Here is a 15117-nt window from a genome sequence, read left to right as displayed (position 1 = left end):
ATCTTCTATTCATCCATGAAAGATAATATATTTGGTGAGATCATGGACATGAAGTCCGCCCATGAGATTTGGGTATTTCTCAATGAGAAATATGGGGTGATCTCCAAAGAAGATGTTGTGCCAAATGTGGAGGCACATGAGGATGTTGAGCATGACTACAACACCGTGGTTGTGGAGGATAGCTCCACCTCATGGTCAAGTGATGGTGATAATGATGCTACCACAAGATCACTTGACAAGGACGATGATGATGCCACAACTGATGCAATCGATGATGCTACCTCATGCACACTTGATGATGAAGATGATGACTATGAGAGTGATGCTTCCACAAACTCATCTACTACATCACCACATTGCTTCATGTCACATGGTGACACTAAGGTATCTATTGGTGATGTGATTTATTGATTGTGATGGTCCAAATTTTGAGCTTGTATGCAAACTCTCAAAAGCTTTAAGAAATGAGTTGGCAAAAACAAGTAAACTAAAAAATGAAAACTCATTTCTAAAGACTGCATGTGAACAACACATCTACTTTATCTTACTAATTGTTCACATGAGGAGCTAAAATTGGTTCATGAGGAACTTTGTGTTGCTCATGATAACTTGGTACAAAATCATGCCTTTCTCACTAAGAAGCTTTCTAATGAAGAAACTAAAACTAGTGAGATCTCATTATTTGGGTCAAATGATCAATCACATATTGTTACTAACCCTTGTGATGTAGGCAAGAAGCATGTATCCACCTCTTGTGATGATTTATTATCTATGCCATGTTCTTCACAATTAGATATTTGTTCTACTTCCATGTCTTGTGAGACTAACCTTATGAAGGAGAACAATGAGCTCAAAAATGAAGTGAAGAATTTGAGCAACAAGTTAGAGAGGTGTTACAACTCAAAAGTGACCTTTGAGGATATATTGAAGACTCAAAGAGATTATGGTGACAAATGTGGCCTTGGCTTCAAGAAGAAGATGAAAAAGGGCAAAAGAAAGCAAGAGAGAGAAAAGCTCTCTCATTTCATGTGCTATCGGTGCCATGAAGTGGATCATCTCGCTAATGGTTGCCCAAACAAAGAGAAGCTCAAGAAGATAAAGGAAGAAGAGAGGCTAAAGCATGTCAAGTGCTTCAAGTGCCGCACTTGGGGTCATCTCACCTCAATGTGCCCAACCAAGCAATTGGTGAAGCAACAAGTAAAGCCTCAACCTAAGCCACAAGATCAGCAAGAAAATAAGCCCCAAGTTTAAGTCAAGATCAATCATCATGGTGATGACTTGATTATGAAGAAGAAGAAGACGAGAAGGGGTGGAAGAGCAAGGCATCCAATGCAAATCCAAGATGCCAAGATGATGAGCAAGGATGATGGACACTTTGCCTCGAGGTGTCCTACCAAGCTTGAGAAGAAGGCTCAAGCAACTCACAAGAGGCAAGGCAATGAGAAGCAACACATGAGCAAGGAAGAAAAGGCTCAATCAAAGAGTAGTTGCTACTTGTGCCGGGAAAGGGGACACATGGCTTATTCATGTCCCCTAGGTAATAATTCTAAGCCTATTTCAATTGATGATAATACTATGCTTAGAAAGGATGGTAATGGTACCTCTATGGTTGCTATTGCAAAACATCCCGCTACTCATACTAAGGCTATGCCTAAGTATGTTGCACCTAACTTGAGAGGACCCAAACTAGTTTGGGTACCATCAAAAAGTGGATGAATGTGTGTAGGTACCATTGGCATTGGAGGCTTGATTTAATTGATCCTATAATTATTCATCATATGATTAAGTCAGGTATTGAAGCTTAGTGCTTATCTTATCCCAATGCCAAGTCAAATAAGTGAAGTCCAAATGTGCTACAACATACAAGTGTCACATTTAAGTTGTGGTGATTTATTGGATTATTTGATGGCTTGCAAAATTAGATGATCATGATCTAACCAAGGTATATCCTTGTTGATCACATTCCTCTGGGTGCATATGAGTTGATTGAATTGGATATATATGCAATGTTGCTTGCTATAAGATGATTGAATGGATTAAATGCTTAGTAATCAAGTTTGAATTGATTTGAGTTGGATAAGTTCATGAGATGACTTTTAGTAAGTGGGTTGAATGGATTTATGTCTTGTGAAAGTATTCAATTAAGTTGATTTCAAGTTTGATTCAGTTTGAACAAGCATAGCTCAATTGCTTGAAATCTGTCTAATTTTGAAAAACTGAGCTAGCAGTGATCAAGTCTGAGTTTGAGTGATCAAATCTATTTGGAATGGCTTGAACTTTGGTATGCATGCTGTACATTTATCATAGAAGATGCTGTAAAAATCTCATGAAAATTGGAAGAGGGATACTTCAGTTTTGGAGTAGATCTTATCAGCTATAGTGCAGCAGTTTTCAGCATATAGCAGTGGTGGAAGAATTGATATCTGGTAGCAATCAAGAAGTCAAATGAAGCTCAAATTTTCACACTAGTGAATCACATCTCCACCAAATTTCGTGGTATTTGGATCTGTACATTGTGAGATATGGATATTTATTTAAAGGGTACAGAATCTGCCAGAAAAGTGACAAATATTGGATTGATCTAGAGTCACTTCAATTGAAAGGTCCTCAAGTTGGAAACATGTTTACAAGTGTTTGAGGCACCTAAGTTTGGTTTTGAATTGATCTATAAGCATGACAAGTAATGAGTACAAGGGCATTTGATTGTGGAGTGTACTTGGTGTACACACTTAGTACTCAAATTAAAGATCAAGATCAAACTCAAGATGAAGATGAAGTTTAAGTTCTAGTAACTATTGGAAATCATTTGGTAAAAAGAAAAGGACTTAAACAAGTAGAAGGAAAAAGAAGGGTTCAAGGCTAGTCATTACATTAAGTCCGTCACTTGAATCAATCAATCAAAGCAATTCAAGTGAGTGTCAAGAATGGTTCTTTAGAGAGAGGTCACTTCTCCCTATGTGAGGGGCGTGCCGCCCGAGGAGTGGGTAAACCAAGTGTGGTGCTTGGAAGGCTAACATGGAAGTGGTGATCTAAAGGACATTTGAGATGCTTAGTTGAAGCAATCAAAAGGATTGATCAAGAGAGCAAGCAACACCCAAAAGAGAGCTAGTCATGATGTTCAAGTGATATTATTATTAGTTCTCTCATGCAAGCAATGGTCAAAAGAAGAAGCAAGCCAACCACAACAAGATAGTGCACTTGATCAACAAGTGGTTCTCCATTCATATGGGTGAAGATTTGATCTATCAATTAGCATTTATAATTGGTCTTCACCAAGCTTATTAATTGGACTTCACATTGCTATTGGAGAAATGAATTGGAATCTATGTGACTATCCTCTTCTCCAACACAGCAAAGGTATCATTGTAATGTGCATGATCATTTCATCCCTTACTATTATGCGATTAGTACATATAGTACATGCTCAATAGGATCATGCATGACAAATGAAAAGTTTTAAATTCATAACCTACCACTATTGCTTGAATGATAAGTTGATCTAGTGGTATGTATATGGTATCTATCATACAAGAAGGTGGTTCCACAAGTGATCCTCAACTTTAAGTGATCATCAAGCAAAGAAAGTTCCCTCACCAAAACGATTCACAAGTGAATGACCCATGCTATGACATAGGGGGAGTGCCCCACCAAATGGTATCAAGGTCAAAGATCCTATGTGGTATCTCAAGAGCAATTCAAGTAATGTCATTCCAACACATGGTGATGTCCATAAAAAATGCAAGATTCAAGCCTCAACCATCTATCCCAATGCAATCCTTTGTCACAATATGATTCACATTTTTTAATTAATATCAAGTGATTTAATTGGTATCACATACCTTTTATGGAAATTGATGACAAAGGGGGAGAAGTTGGAACAAAGATATGATCATGGGATAAGTTGGACAACAAAAGATATGTTTCAAGGAGAGATCAAAGATGGACATGGATAAGAGAGCAACATTAAAAGAAAAGATGATGGATCAAAAGTCTTGGACAAATGAGAAGCACACAAGTAGGGGGAGCAAGCTCATGAACATTGATTGTTTGCATTTGATATGTGCATATTCGTGTGCTTGCTTGCATTGCATAAGTTTTAAATCCAAATATGCATGCTTGTGTGTATGCTAGTTATAGAATTTGAGTGATGATATGATAACTAGCATGCATAGGTTGGTATCTAGACTTGTGTTCTTCAAGTAAAGACTAGACCCTTGCTTTTAATGTTGATCTCACAGGGTTTCTAGTGTTTTTGTTGTCTAGCTACACTTGGTGCTAAGGATGGTGTACATTGAATGCTTCAAATGATATCGAATTTGGTATCAAACTACAAAGGTTTATTCTATACACCTTAGCACTTAGTAGGGTTTTGTGGTGCTGATCCAAATCTTGACATAGAGCTTAAATGTTGGATAAGTAGCATAAAATCCAAATCAATTTAGCAATTTACACTTGTGTGAAGTGCTAGCTTGAAAAAGCAAAATTTCCATATCTTTGTAGAGTTGTCATCGATTACCAAAAAGGGGGAGATTGAAAGGTCCTACATTGGTTTTGGTATTTGAGTGACAACTTAGGTGGACTAATAGTGTTTATGTGAGATACACAGGAGATTAGTCCACAGGTGATGATGTGATGATGGAGAAGCTCATTGCATATGAGACATGACATGGAATCATGTGACCAAGGTGGAGAAGATCAAGATGAGGCTTGGCTCAATGGACTGGTTGCAAGAGTGAAGGGCAAGTCAGAGGCTTTGAAGTGAGGGACCGCATGTGACAGTGAAGCTTGAGCAAGACTTGGCACCGATGGACCGAGGCAACGGTGAAGAGCAAGTGAGGTCAAGATCGATGAACCAATACGGTCACATGATGATATGAAGTGGATCATATCATTTGGTGATTGGTTGGTGCATGTGTTGCATCAACATTGGAGGAGATGGAATGGAATGCGCAAGGCAAAGGTATAACCTAGGGCATTTCCATTTCACCGGTCATAGGTGTGTAGAGAAGTTTATGACCGGATTTAGGATAGATGTCCGTACTAACAAGAGGGGCAAACTTGTTTGTACATCGGTCATCTACTGCCACTTGAGCGATCTAACTTTGCATACGTGTTAGGATCGAGTGGCGTGGCAAGTTGAGAGGCTAAGTCCTTTGGGAAAATGCTTGTGAAAATGCTAACACACTTGCACATGGTGGTGTACACTTGGTGGTCTTGGCACCTTTCCAAAGGAGGTGGAGCTCGGCGGGATTTGGCACTTTTGAGAAAATTAAGTGTATATTTTCTATTGCGCCGGTGGGAAATTTGGAGAAGTTGCGAGAGTGTTTCTCGCTGAGAAACACTCACCGAACGCTGGTGTTGGCAGCACCAGACGTTGGTCCAGAGCGTCCGGTGTGGTGTCAGTCTGTGGCGAAGGTGTGCAGAATGCACCGGACGCACCGGAGTGTGTCCGGTGCTCAGCGTCCGATGTGCGGTCGGTTTGGAGACCCTCTTTGCGCATGAGTCCGGTGAGCACGAGACGCTCAGGGTGCGTCCGGTGGCTCGCATCCGGTGACCCTGCGAGTTTGTGGAGCTCTCTGCGCACGGGTCCGGTGTGCACCGGACGCGTCCGGTGGTGCTGTGCAGGCGCGCGTGCGCAGTAGCCGTTGGTGGCAACGGTCGAGTTCAAACGGCTAGTGACACGTGGCTGACGCCGGAGCACCGGACGCTGGGGGTCGAGCGTTCGGTGGCTCCCTGTGAGCGTCCGGTGCCCTCGTGTATTGCCCAGTGAAGGGGCAATGGCTAGTTTAGCCCTTGGGGCTATAAATAGAAGTGGTGACCGGCCTTGGCTAGTTCTGAGCACCCTTGGGACTTAGTGTCCATGCTTGGGGAGTGCTAGGAAAGCCTCTAACTCACTTGTGCTTGCAAGAGTGCGAATCAATAGCAAGTGAGTGATTCTAGTGCGTTGCATTGAGAGATTGCATCGAGTGGCACTAGGTGTTCGTGTTGCAAGCCGGTGGTGCTTGTTACCCTTGGAGGTTGCCACCTCCTAGACGGCTTGGTGGCTTGTGACTCCGTCAAAGCACGCAACGAGATTGTGCGGTGCTCTAGAGAAGAGATTGTGAGGGGTACGGTGCTCACCCCGCGGCGATCGCGAAGAGCAACTCTAGTTGAGCGAGACGTGAAGAGCGACAAGTGGTCCGACCGGGTCAAGTGCTAGAGCTTGTGGTAAGCACTCCACGTGGGAGAGTGTGACTTGCGGGTCGCCACTAGCAAGAGGACCGGCGGGAACCTTGGAGCTTGTCTCAATGGGGACGTAGCTTGGTGGCAACCAAGTGAACCTCGGGAGAAAATCATTGTGTCAACATTGTTCTTCCCGTTGGTTTGCAAGTCCCTAACACAAGCTTGTTCTTACATTCATTTACTTGTGCTTGTGTAGTTGCTCTTGTAATTAGTTAGCTTGTGTAGCTTGCTAGTTACCTTCTTGCTTGTGTAGCTAGAAGTAGTTCCCCTTGTGTGACTAATTTGGTTTGTATAACCTTGTTAGTCTCATTGCTTAGTTTGTGTAGCTAATTAATTTGCGCTCTCTAATTTGGCATTGGTTGCCTTGTTATTGAGCATTGCTAGTGACCTTAGGAGCTTTGTGCTTTTGCTTACTAGTTGTGTAGGAGCTCCCCGGTTTGCAAAGTACTAGTTGCATAGGTTTTTGTGACCTTGCTACTAGAATTGGTTAGGTGAGCTCTTGCTATGGAAGCACATTGTTTGCTTGTTTAGGATCTTTTACAAGGTGCTAGAGAACTTAGATAGAGTGGTGTAGTCTTGGCTAGACCGATAGTTTTAATTCCACATTTGTTTCGGTTAGCCGGCATAATATATTTTAGAAAGGACTATTCACCCCCCTCTAGTCCGCCATCTCGACCCTTTAGCTGTCTTAGGAGGGTGTGGGTCCTCATGCCCGTACCTCCCTACACTATCTGCTATCAACCTAGTAGTAGTGGCACCGCACTAGCTGGTCGTACATCCGTCCCACACCATAATAAGGCGAGTGGCGTGTAAGGCTTCCTAAGACCCGGTCCGCAGAACATCTCAGTCCTTAGGGTGACCAAACTGGACATCTTCACGAGGGGCCAACCGATTCCCCTCTTGACGGGACATCCGACTACCCCGTGCTAAACAACACCTCCCATCCCGTCGCTTCATCCCACGAAGACACTACACTCCGGGACCTCTCCCTGTCACATATACCCGCCACAGGTATCTCTCATGGTGAACGCCCAGGTAGCATCCTCCGGCAAGACTTGTCCCAAGACTCGTCATAGATCCTGCTCGATCGACTCGACCCTCACCACACACCCAAGACACACGCCAAGATCTCCCCAAATCCATTACCATCTCATTATCCCATTATTGGCACCACGTGCCTTATCCACTCACATCCAATCTCCCACATTGCATCACATCACAGATATAATGCATAGTAGAAGTAGTAGCAAGTAGTATGCAAGCATCTAACCTAACAGTGGGTGTGCGAGGGTCATAGGTTGCAACAAGGCAATGGCTCACAAGCATTTCTACCATGCAACCTATCATAGTTCATTTGCATAAAAGTAAAGCTCTAGCATCTATAATATTGCATATCTAATAGGATTCTACGAGGTTGGGTGGGACGTGGCACCTGTTGAGTGACATTTCCAAGATCCTCAGTTCACTTGTAGTTGTACTCATCTAAGATCCTCCTTTCCGCATGTCCTTCCTTCAACTGGTCCTAGTCCGATCAACGCTAACCTCAAAGTGACTACCTCGAAAGCGACAAACAAGGCAAAACAATCAAACCACTAGACCTCGAAAGATTGCGAAAAGAGACGACAGAACACTGAGGAGCACCTACACTGAAAGAGCACCGAAAGGAAAACGGCTTAGCCCTCTCGGCGGATGTTCGATCCCTGGGCTAAAAGAAATGGGAATGGTTGTTCACTAAGTACAAGCTTGAGTCTTAGCCCAGCCGGTACTTCCCGGGTCGACTAAGTCAACATGTACGGCTTTCATAAATGGCTTAGACTCTTACTCATTCTAAGCAAGCACCACAGCTTACGGTCTTTTGATCCAAGTGTCATAGAGATCAACAGGAATCGAAAAGACTACGAGCACAAGAAGTTTCGGTCTCTCTCAATCCATACGCCATTGTAGTTTGCGAGAGCCAAGAGAGAGTGGAACAAAGAGAGAAGAAAAGGGGAGTGGTCTACTTCTTCCCATCCACTCGCCATGGTAAGGGACGAGGGATTAGAAGGAGTGACACACAAGAGAACATGAGTGCTTCAACTACTTGTAGGGTACCACGACCTGAGTGCACTAAATGCACTAAGACATCACTAAGGTTCTTAGCGGTGCGGTTGTCACCGCGAGAACCGAAGAAATGCTACGGTCAAAATAGGTACAACAAACAAGAGTTTAAGCACGAAGAACCAAAAAGGCAAGGAAAGACACGGGTTTCACTTTCCAGTGATCCACTCTCCATAGCAACAGCGGAAATCGCGTGATTGGAAACAAAACATCAATCAAGCAAAAAGGGGCTCAATCCATGTCGATGAGGATTAAGATTAAGTAAGAAGAAGAATGGAGTTCATACTCTTTCGACCAACTCATCATGGAACAAACGACGGTTGGATAAAAGAGATACGACCCCACGATCCAAACCTACTCGTAGGGTACCACGACTGTGCAACTAAATCGGCATGAGGCTATTCCTAAGGCCCGTAGCGATGCGGTTGTCACCACTAGGTCTGAGGGAATGCTCTAGTTAGGATGGTACAAGCATATGAGGTGGTTAGGATAAACACATGAGAAATGGGGTAAAGCCCGATGGTCATGTCAAGGTGGACTCGCGGCCATGAGCTTCACCTAACGAGTTGGCCTCCGACAGTTCCACGAAAGTTGTCCCCTAATTCATATCCCACTAGACTAGGTCACTTAGGTCTCGAGCGTGTGGGTAAGAACCACGTCGTTAACGACATCGAGTCCACGATGGCCATGTCCGAGGGACGGGAAAAATAGGAGCTAACAATCGTAGCGCAATGGAGTCAACTAAACACGGGGAAACAAGTTATGCTCAGCATCACGATCACGGTGGGACGTACCCACGATCGAAATGATCAAACGTACTACGATTCCCTGACCGGCTCGAATGCACGATCCAAAGCGACAAGAACCACACACAACCCGCAAGAACCACAACTTGACAAATGACTAAACAACAACACCAACACGACGATAACTCGGAGTAGCACATACATCCATAGCACAAGAGATGAAAATGGATAGATGGATAAATAGACCGACGCGAAGGCACGGCACAGGCATAGAATAGATAGATCATGCAACAAGTATAGATGATGATATAGATGACAACTATCAAGTATGTACAAAGGTACAAGAAAGGACAATGGTTTTTGTCGACGTCGGAGATGATGTCGGCTAGGTTCAAGGTTCGACCTTGCTAAACACGAGGAAGGGCGTAGATCAACTGCAAGCCTGCTGCTGGCCGGTTGTGGCTCGCTGCGGCTGGTCGGGATGTGCAGCAGGCATCGGGAAGGCATCACATCCTCGGCAAAGGAACAATGAGGCCACTACTTCCCTGTACAGTGGATGAATTCCGGCACGAAGGCCGGTTTTAGCAAGGTGAATGCAAGTAGAGGAAAACTTTGGTCTTGGCGAGACTCACCGGTGCTGATGGTGCCACAGGCTCGGTGAGGTCGACGTGGCAAGGTCGTGGTCATCATGGCCGGTGCGGCGTGGCTCGGCCGAAGCTTCGCACGATCGACGGTGGCGAGGGATGAAGCTCCAGGTCGGCTATGGCAGCGGCGATGTAGGGAAGAAGAAGGGCGAGCGGCTGCTGCTGCTTTTATTCCCGAGCACTAGGGCTTCGGGGCGAGCACGGCTGCTGCTGGGCGTCCGTGCCCATGATGGGACACGTGGTGCGCATCGGCACGAACGTCGAGGTGGAGGGGCAGGCGCGGGCGCGGCAGGGAGTAGGGGGGCACGGGCGCGGTGCTCCCCATCCTGGCGGTGACGGCAGCGGCCTGGGGTCGGGAGCACCTGCTCTGTAGGGTTGGGGCGCAGGGGGCGCTGCCTCCCTCGTGGGCCACGGCCTGGGCCTTGGCAACTTGGGCCGAGTGGGATGGCGAGCAGGCTAGCTGGGCCTCGCGGCTGCACAGGGGAGGAAGGGAGGGAGGTGGGCCAGCGCTGCGAGTTGGGCTAGGGCAAGGTGCGAGCAGGCTGGCTGGGCTGCTGGAGAGAGGAGGCAAGGTCAGGCTGGGCCAGCAGGAAGAGAAAAGAATGGAGAGAAGGAGAGAGATTCGGCCCAAGAGAATAGAAAAGTGTCTTCCATTTTTGATTAAACACAATGGAATGAAAACTAAAGGAGTTTGGAAAAAGATTTAAAAAGAGATCGGATAAAATCCAATGGAGTTTTGAGACGTACTCCAACAAAAAAGTTGAGAAGGGATTCGCTTCGCCTTTGAGATAGGCTCAACGAAGATTCGGGAAGACTTTGCTACAGATTTATACACTCCCAAAAGAAACTCAAAACCCTAAACAAGACAAACTTAAGACGACTCACGAACAAGAGCACTTGTCTACAAACAATTTACATGTATGCCACGATTTGTTAGCGGGTTAGGATCGAGTTAGACCTAAAAACTATATGATTCACACGATTAAAGGAAAAAATTTAAAAATCTCGTATTTTTTGTTTATGTAAAAAAAATTAGGGATGTTACACCTTGCACCCCACTCGCCGTTACCATGAAAACATGGTGGATGTACAACCAGTTAGGGCGGTGCCACTACTACTAAGTTTGTTAGCGGATAGTGTAGGGAGGTACGGGCATCAGGAGTCACACCCTCCTAAGACAATGTAGTGATCTTTGGGGGCCCGGTACTACGTCTCACAGTCTCAGCATGCTGGTGGTACTCTGGTATGGCCTCAGTTTTGAGTGGTAGGGGTGGCATCGTGTTAGTTGGAAGATAGCCCAACATCAGCCTAGGCAGGGCGCACCGCTGATGATGGTGATCTTTATGAGTAGTGTAAACCTTTGTAGAGTTTTGGGTGATCGATCGATACATATGCCTCTTTTTGGCTATGGACCTTTCCTAAGTACAGCTTCACTTGACTAGTGAGAGGAGTCCTTTCTATCTTTCCCTAGTTTTGGTGTTGGTCGATGGCCTTTGAGGCAAGGCACGAGCGAGAGTCATCCTTGTCGCCTAGTAAGTGAGAGTGTGGTGAGATGTGTATGATGGGATGGGGAAATGTGTTGATGATATGGATTAAAACTTGATGATTCAGTATAAAATATTGATGAACTTGCATCGCAAACCCATAGCCATATATAGGCCTTTTGATCTACCATTGCATTCACTTACCACACAAAGCAACGCAAAAGCATAGGATGAGAGCCAGTGACCATTACAAATCATAGTGAAAATTCTTTGGTAGATTGTGGATGTCATCTATGACGCTGACCACGGAGATTAGAAGGATTAGGTGGTCTCAGTCCTACGCTCAAGTTTAGTTCGAAGATGAAGACTACGCCTCCTAGCTAACAATCTACGCCGACTCTGATATTTGCTCGTGAAGGAGGAGCCTTCACCGCTGACGTGCTACGTCGACTCTAATGAAGATCTGTCTGCGTTCCCGCTAAAATAACATTATAAATAGGTGTGTTAACCAGTATTGTAACACCTAGTAAACTTGTAACTCTATGATGTATGACTATGATATCAGCTGTTATTTGATAATGTAATGGCATACTTTCACGGACTATCACATTATAACTCGTATATGTGGATTTTCCCTTCATGAAAAATCAAGACCGTTTCACAAAGGCATGGAGTGCAACGTATCGTTAAATTAAATTTCAAAAATTTTAGAAACTTATATTTTCCAACATCTAAATTATGGATAATTTAAGTAAAGTTGGATAAAAATAGTAAAGATATTTTGTTTTGTTTTTAGTGTTTTCTAATCACAATTCAAAACGGAAATTTTGGAGTGTGACACTCTGTCTTTATATTAGTGTAATACACATGTCCAGAAACTACAATGTTCAGTAACCTATATATCACATAATTCATGCAATGTACTAGTACATATCCCTTCGTCTTGAAGTAAGTATCATTCTCACTTCCCGAGAAGTCAAATATTTTAACTTTGATCAAATATACATAAAATATAAATATTTACAATACATAATTTAGTATCAGTGAATTTATTTTTTATAATAAACTTATTTAAAGATACAAATGTTGTTAATATTTTTTATAAATATAATCAAACTAAGCTTGACCAATATGAATACATTTATTTTGAGACGAATGAATACACTTGGTAAATATTTAACGCACCCATCCCAGGCACAACCGCTGCTACAAAACAGGGGCGTCCTGAGCCCGTGTGGGCTGTGCGACCGAACTGGGCCTCCAAATTTTATGGGCCCTAAAATTTACTAAATGTTCTAGGTATATATAATAATTTTAGGTTTGTTTTAATTAGTAAATTAGTCACAGAAACTCAATAAACATGACTTGCTACTTTCTACCTTTGAGAGAAAGCACATTGAGTCTATGATTGTGAGTTAAAAAAAGTCTATGGCCGGAATTCTTCTTCACATAAGTTTGTAACCCTTCGTGAGTTTGTGGATTCGTCCCTTAGATTAATTCCTCGCCCTTGGTGTTGTTCGTTGCTCAAGAGTCGAGACCTAGTAACAATCCTAGATGGCCGGATCCAGATTAGGACGCCAGACGGAGATCATTGCCTGGTATAATCTCTATTTTATTTAGTTAATCTTTTATACATTGCCTTTATAATATGTTGATATTTAATATTTTTTTAGATTTTGACAATAGACATTATGCCTCCACATATTGTTTTGAAGTGGGGCTCATATATTTACTCGGGACGCCCATGCTACAAAATACATATAATATATGGATATTCGTATATGAGGCAGAAAGCACATCATCGTCCACAGCATATATAATGGATCACTCACTCACTCATCAGAGACCGGTGGGCAGGAACAACTCTAACATGTGCACGCATGTGGTTCCGAAAGCAGGATGAGCTTCTCCTTTCGACGGACTGACAATCCAAACACCTCTGTCATGTCAATATCCTCTTCCTTCATGCCAATGGGCAGACCCCAGTCAAAACAGTAGACGAGGTTTGCCAACATAATCTCAACAGTAGCCAGGCCAAAGTTGAGGCCAGGGCAGATCCTTCGCCCAGCCCCGAATGGCACAAACTGGAAGTCGTTTCCCCTCATGTCAATGGCCGCGGCGCTGGCAGCGTCCATGAACCTCTCTGGCATGAACTCCTCCGCCCTCTCCCATGACTCTGGATCCCTACTGATAGCCCAATCGTTGATGATGACTCGTGTTCCCGAGGGGATTCTGTAGCCATCCACGTCACAGTCCACCATTGAGAGGTGAGGAAGCAGGAGTGGTGCCGGTGGGTGCAACCTCAGCGTCTCTTTCACCACGGCTCTTAGATATGGCATGCTAGCTAGATTATCTTGCTCAACCATCTCTTGTCCTTTGGGTGTGTTCTTCCGCACCTCGGCTTGTAGCTTGATCATGAGCTGAGGGTGGCGCATAAGCTCCGCCATGGCGAGTTCTAGAACTAGTGATGAAGTCTCCGTGCCCGCACCAAACATGTCCTGCATATATGGATGTCCAGAACGTTATTAATTAGTTCTATCTATCTATATATATATATATATATATATATATATATATATATATATATATATATATATATAGAACTATTACTTTGTAGCTGGCTACAAAATAACTTATTTTATAGCCACTTTGAGTTACGATAATTACTATATTAATTTACAAAATTATAGTAACTTCTTACTAAGTGGTTTACTATAACACTACGGTAAATATCCCCATGTGTTATAGTAACTCAACTATCGTAAATATGTATACATATTATCGTAAATTAATATATAAAATTATCGTAAATGGAGGTGGCTACAGAATAACATATTTTGTATCTAGATACAGAGAATACTCTTTCTATATATATATATATATATATATATATATATATATATATATATATATATATATATATATATATATATATATATATATTTATTCTCTTTTTACAAATTAAACAAATGAAAGTTATTAGGAAGTATATATATAATTTCCTAACCATCAAGATGGCCTTGATATGATCTCTAGTGATGCCATACTCTTGCTGAACTGAGAGCAACACGTCGATGAAGTCACTCTCTTCTTGATCAGCACCACCGCCATGCTCAGATCTTCTTCGTCTCTCGTGGTCGCTTACTATCGTTTCGAGTAAATCATCCCATCTTTTGTGTGCCTCGTCGGTCTTGTTGCTTACAAACCACCTCGTCAGCAAACCTAGCACGTTCGCTAGCCCTGGGAAGTTGTCTTCGAGGTTGAACCCTCCAAACAGAATAGTATTCATCTGGATCAGCTCCCGGAAGAGCTTGTTCCGTCCTTCCGCCCTGAAGAACTTTCCTGACACGGCACGGCACACGATATCGTTGGCGAACGTGTTCATCATTTCGCTGATGTCCACCTCCTTGCTCGCAGCTGCCGCCTCCTGGATCTTCTTGATCACTAGGCGCACCTATGCAGAGAATGATGAGGATATTCATGCATGTTACACGCGCGTAATAAGTTCTGATCGAGCTATGATGGACACACATATATAAATAACACTCCGGTCTTTGTTATAAAGGTCTGATCTTTAGTTCTATTAATAAAGCTTCCTTCATCATCTAAAAGAACTCGTGTTGGTAATCTAAATATATATTTTACCTCCTCTTGGCGGGAGAGCCGGTACGAGTTCACCTTCTTGACAGTGAAGAGGTGTGTGGTAACGAGCCTCCTAACCTGACGCCAGTGATCGCCGTAGGGGGAGAAGGCAATATCAGATGACCCATAGACGAGGGTATTGGAGACCTTGGAAGCCGACCGCGAGGCGAAGGCGTGGTCATGTGTCTGCATGACCAGCCGCGCCGCGCGCGAGGACGACACGACGAGGTTTGGGACGGTGCCGAAGCGGAGGAGCATGAGGCCGCCGTGCTTTGCTGCTAG

The 15117-nt window shown here is 43.7% G+C and overlaps 1 protein-coding gene across 1 annotated transcript in view; it reads right to left on the bottom strand.

Annotated features, from left to right (window-relative positions):
* Positions 12939-15117, bottom strand: part of LOC8073272 (indole-2-monooxygenase) — a 16117-nt gene continuing 13938 nt past the window's right edge. Inside the window, exons 2-4 of the mRNA XM_002444082.2 lie at positions 14839-15117; positions 14201-14647; positions 12939-13691 (exon numbers count right to left, since the gene is read on the bottom strand). Coding sequence (XP_002444127.2) covers positions 13059-13691; positions 14201-14647; positions 14839-15117 — 1359 coding nt within the window. The 3' untranslated portion in view covers positions 12939-13058. The remainder of the gene's footprint in view (positions 13692-14200; positions 14648-14838) is intronic.

The sequence above is a fragment of the Sorghum bicolor genome, chromosome 7, assembly GCF_000003195.3.
Source record: "Sorghum bicolor cultivar BTx623 chromosome 7, Sorghum_bicolor_NCBIv3, whole genome shotgun sequence".
In the NCBI taxonomy this organism is placed as follows: Eukaryota; Viridiplantae; Streptophyta; class Magnoliopsida; order Poales; family Poaceae; genus Sorghum; species Sorghum bicolor.
The sequence above is the reverse complement of the archived record's forward strand: the minus strand, read 5'-3'. Positions and strand labels throughout refer to the sequence as shown.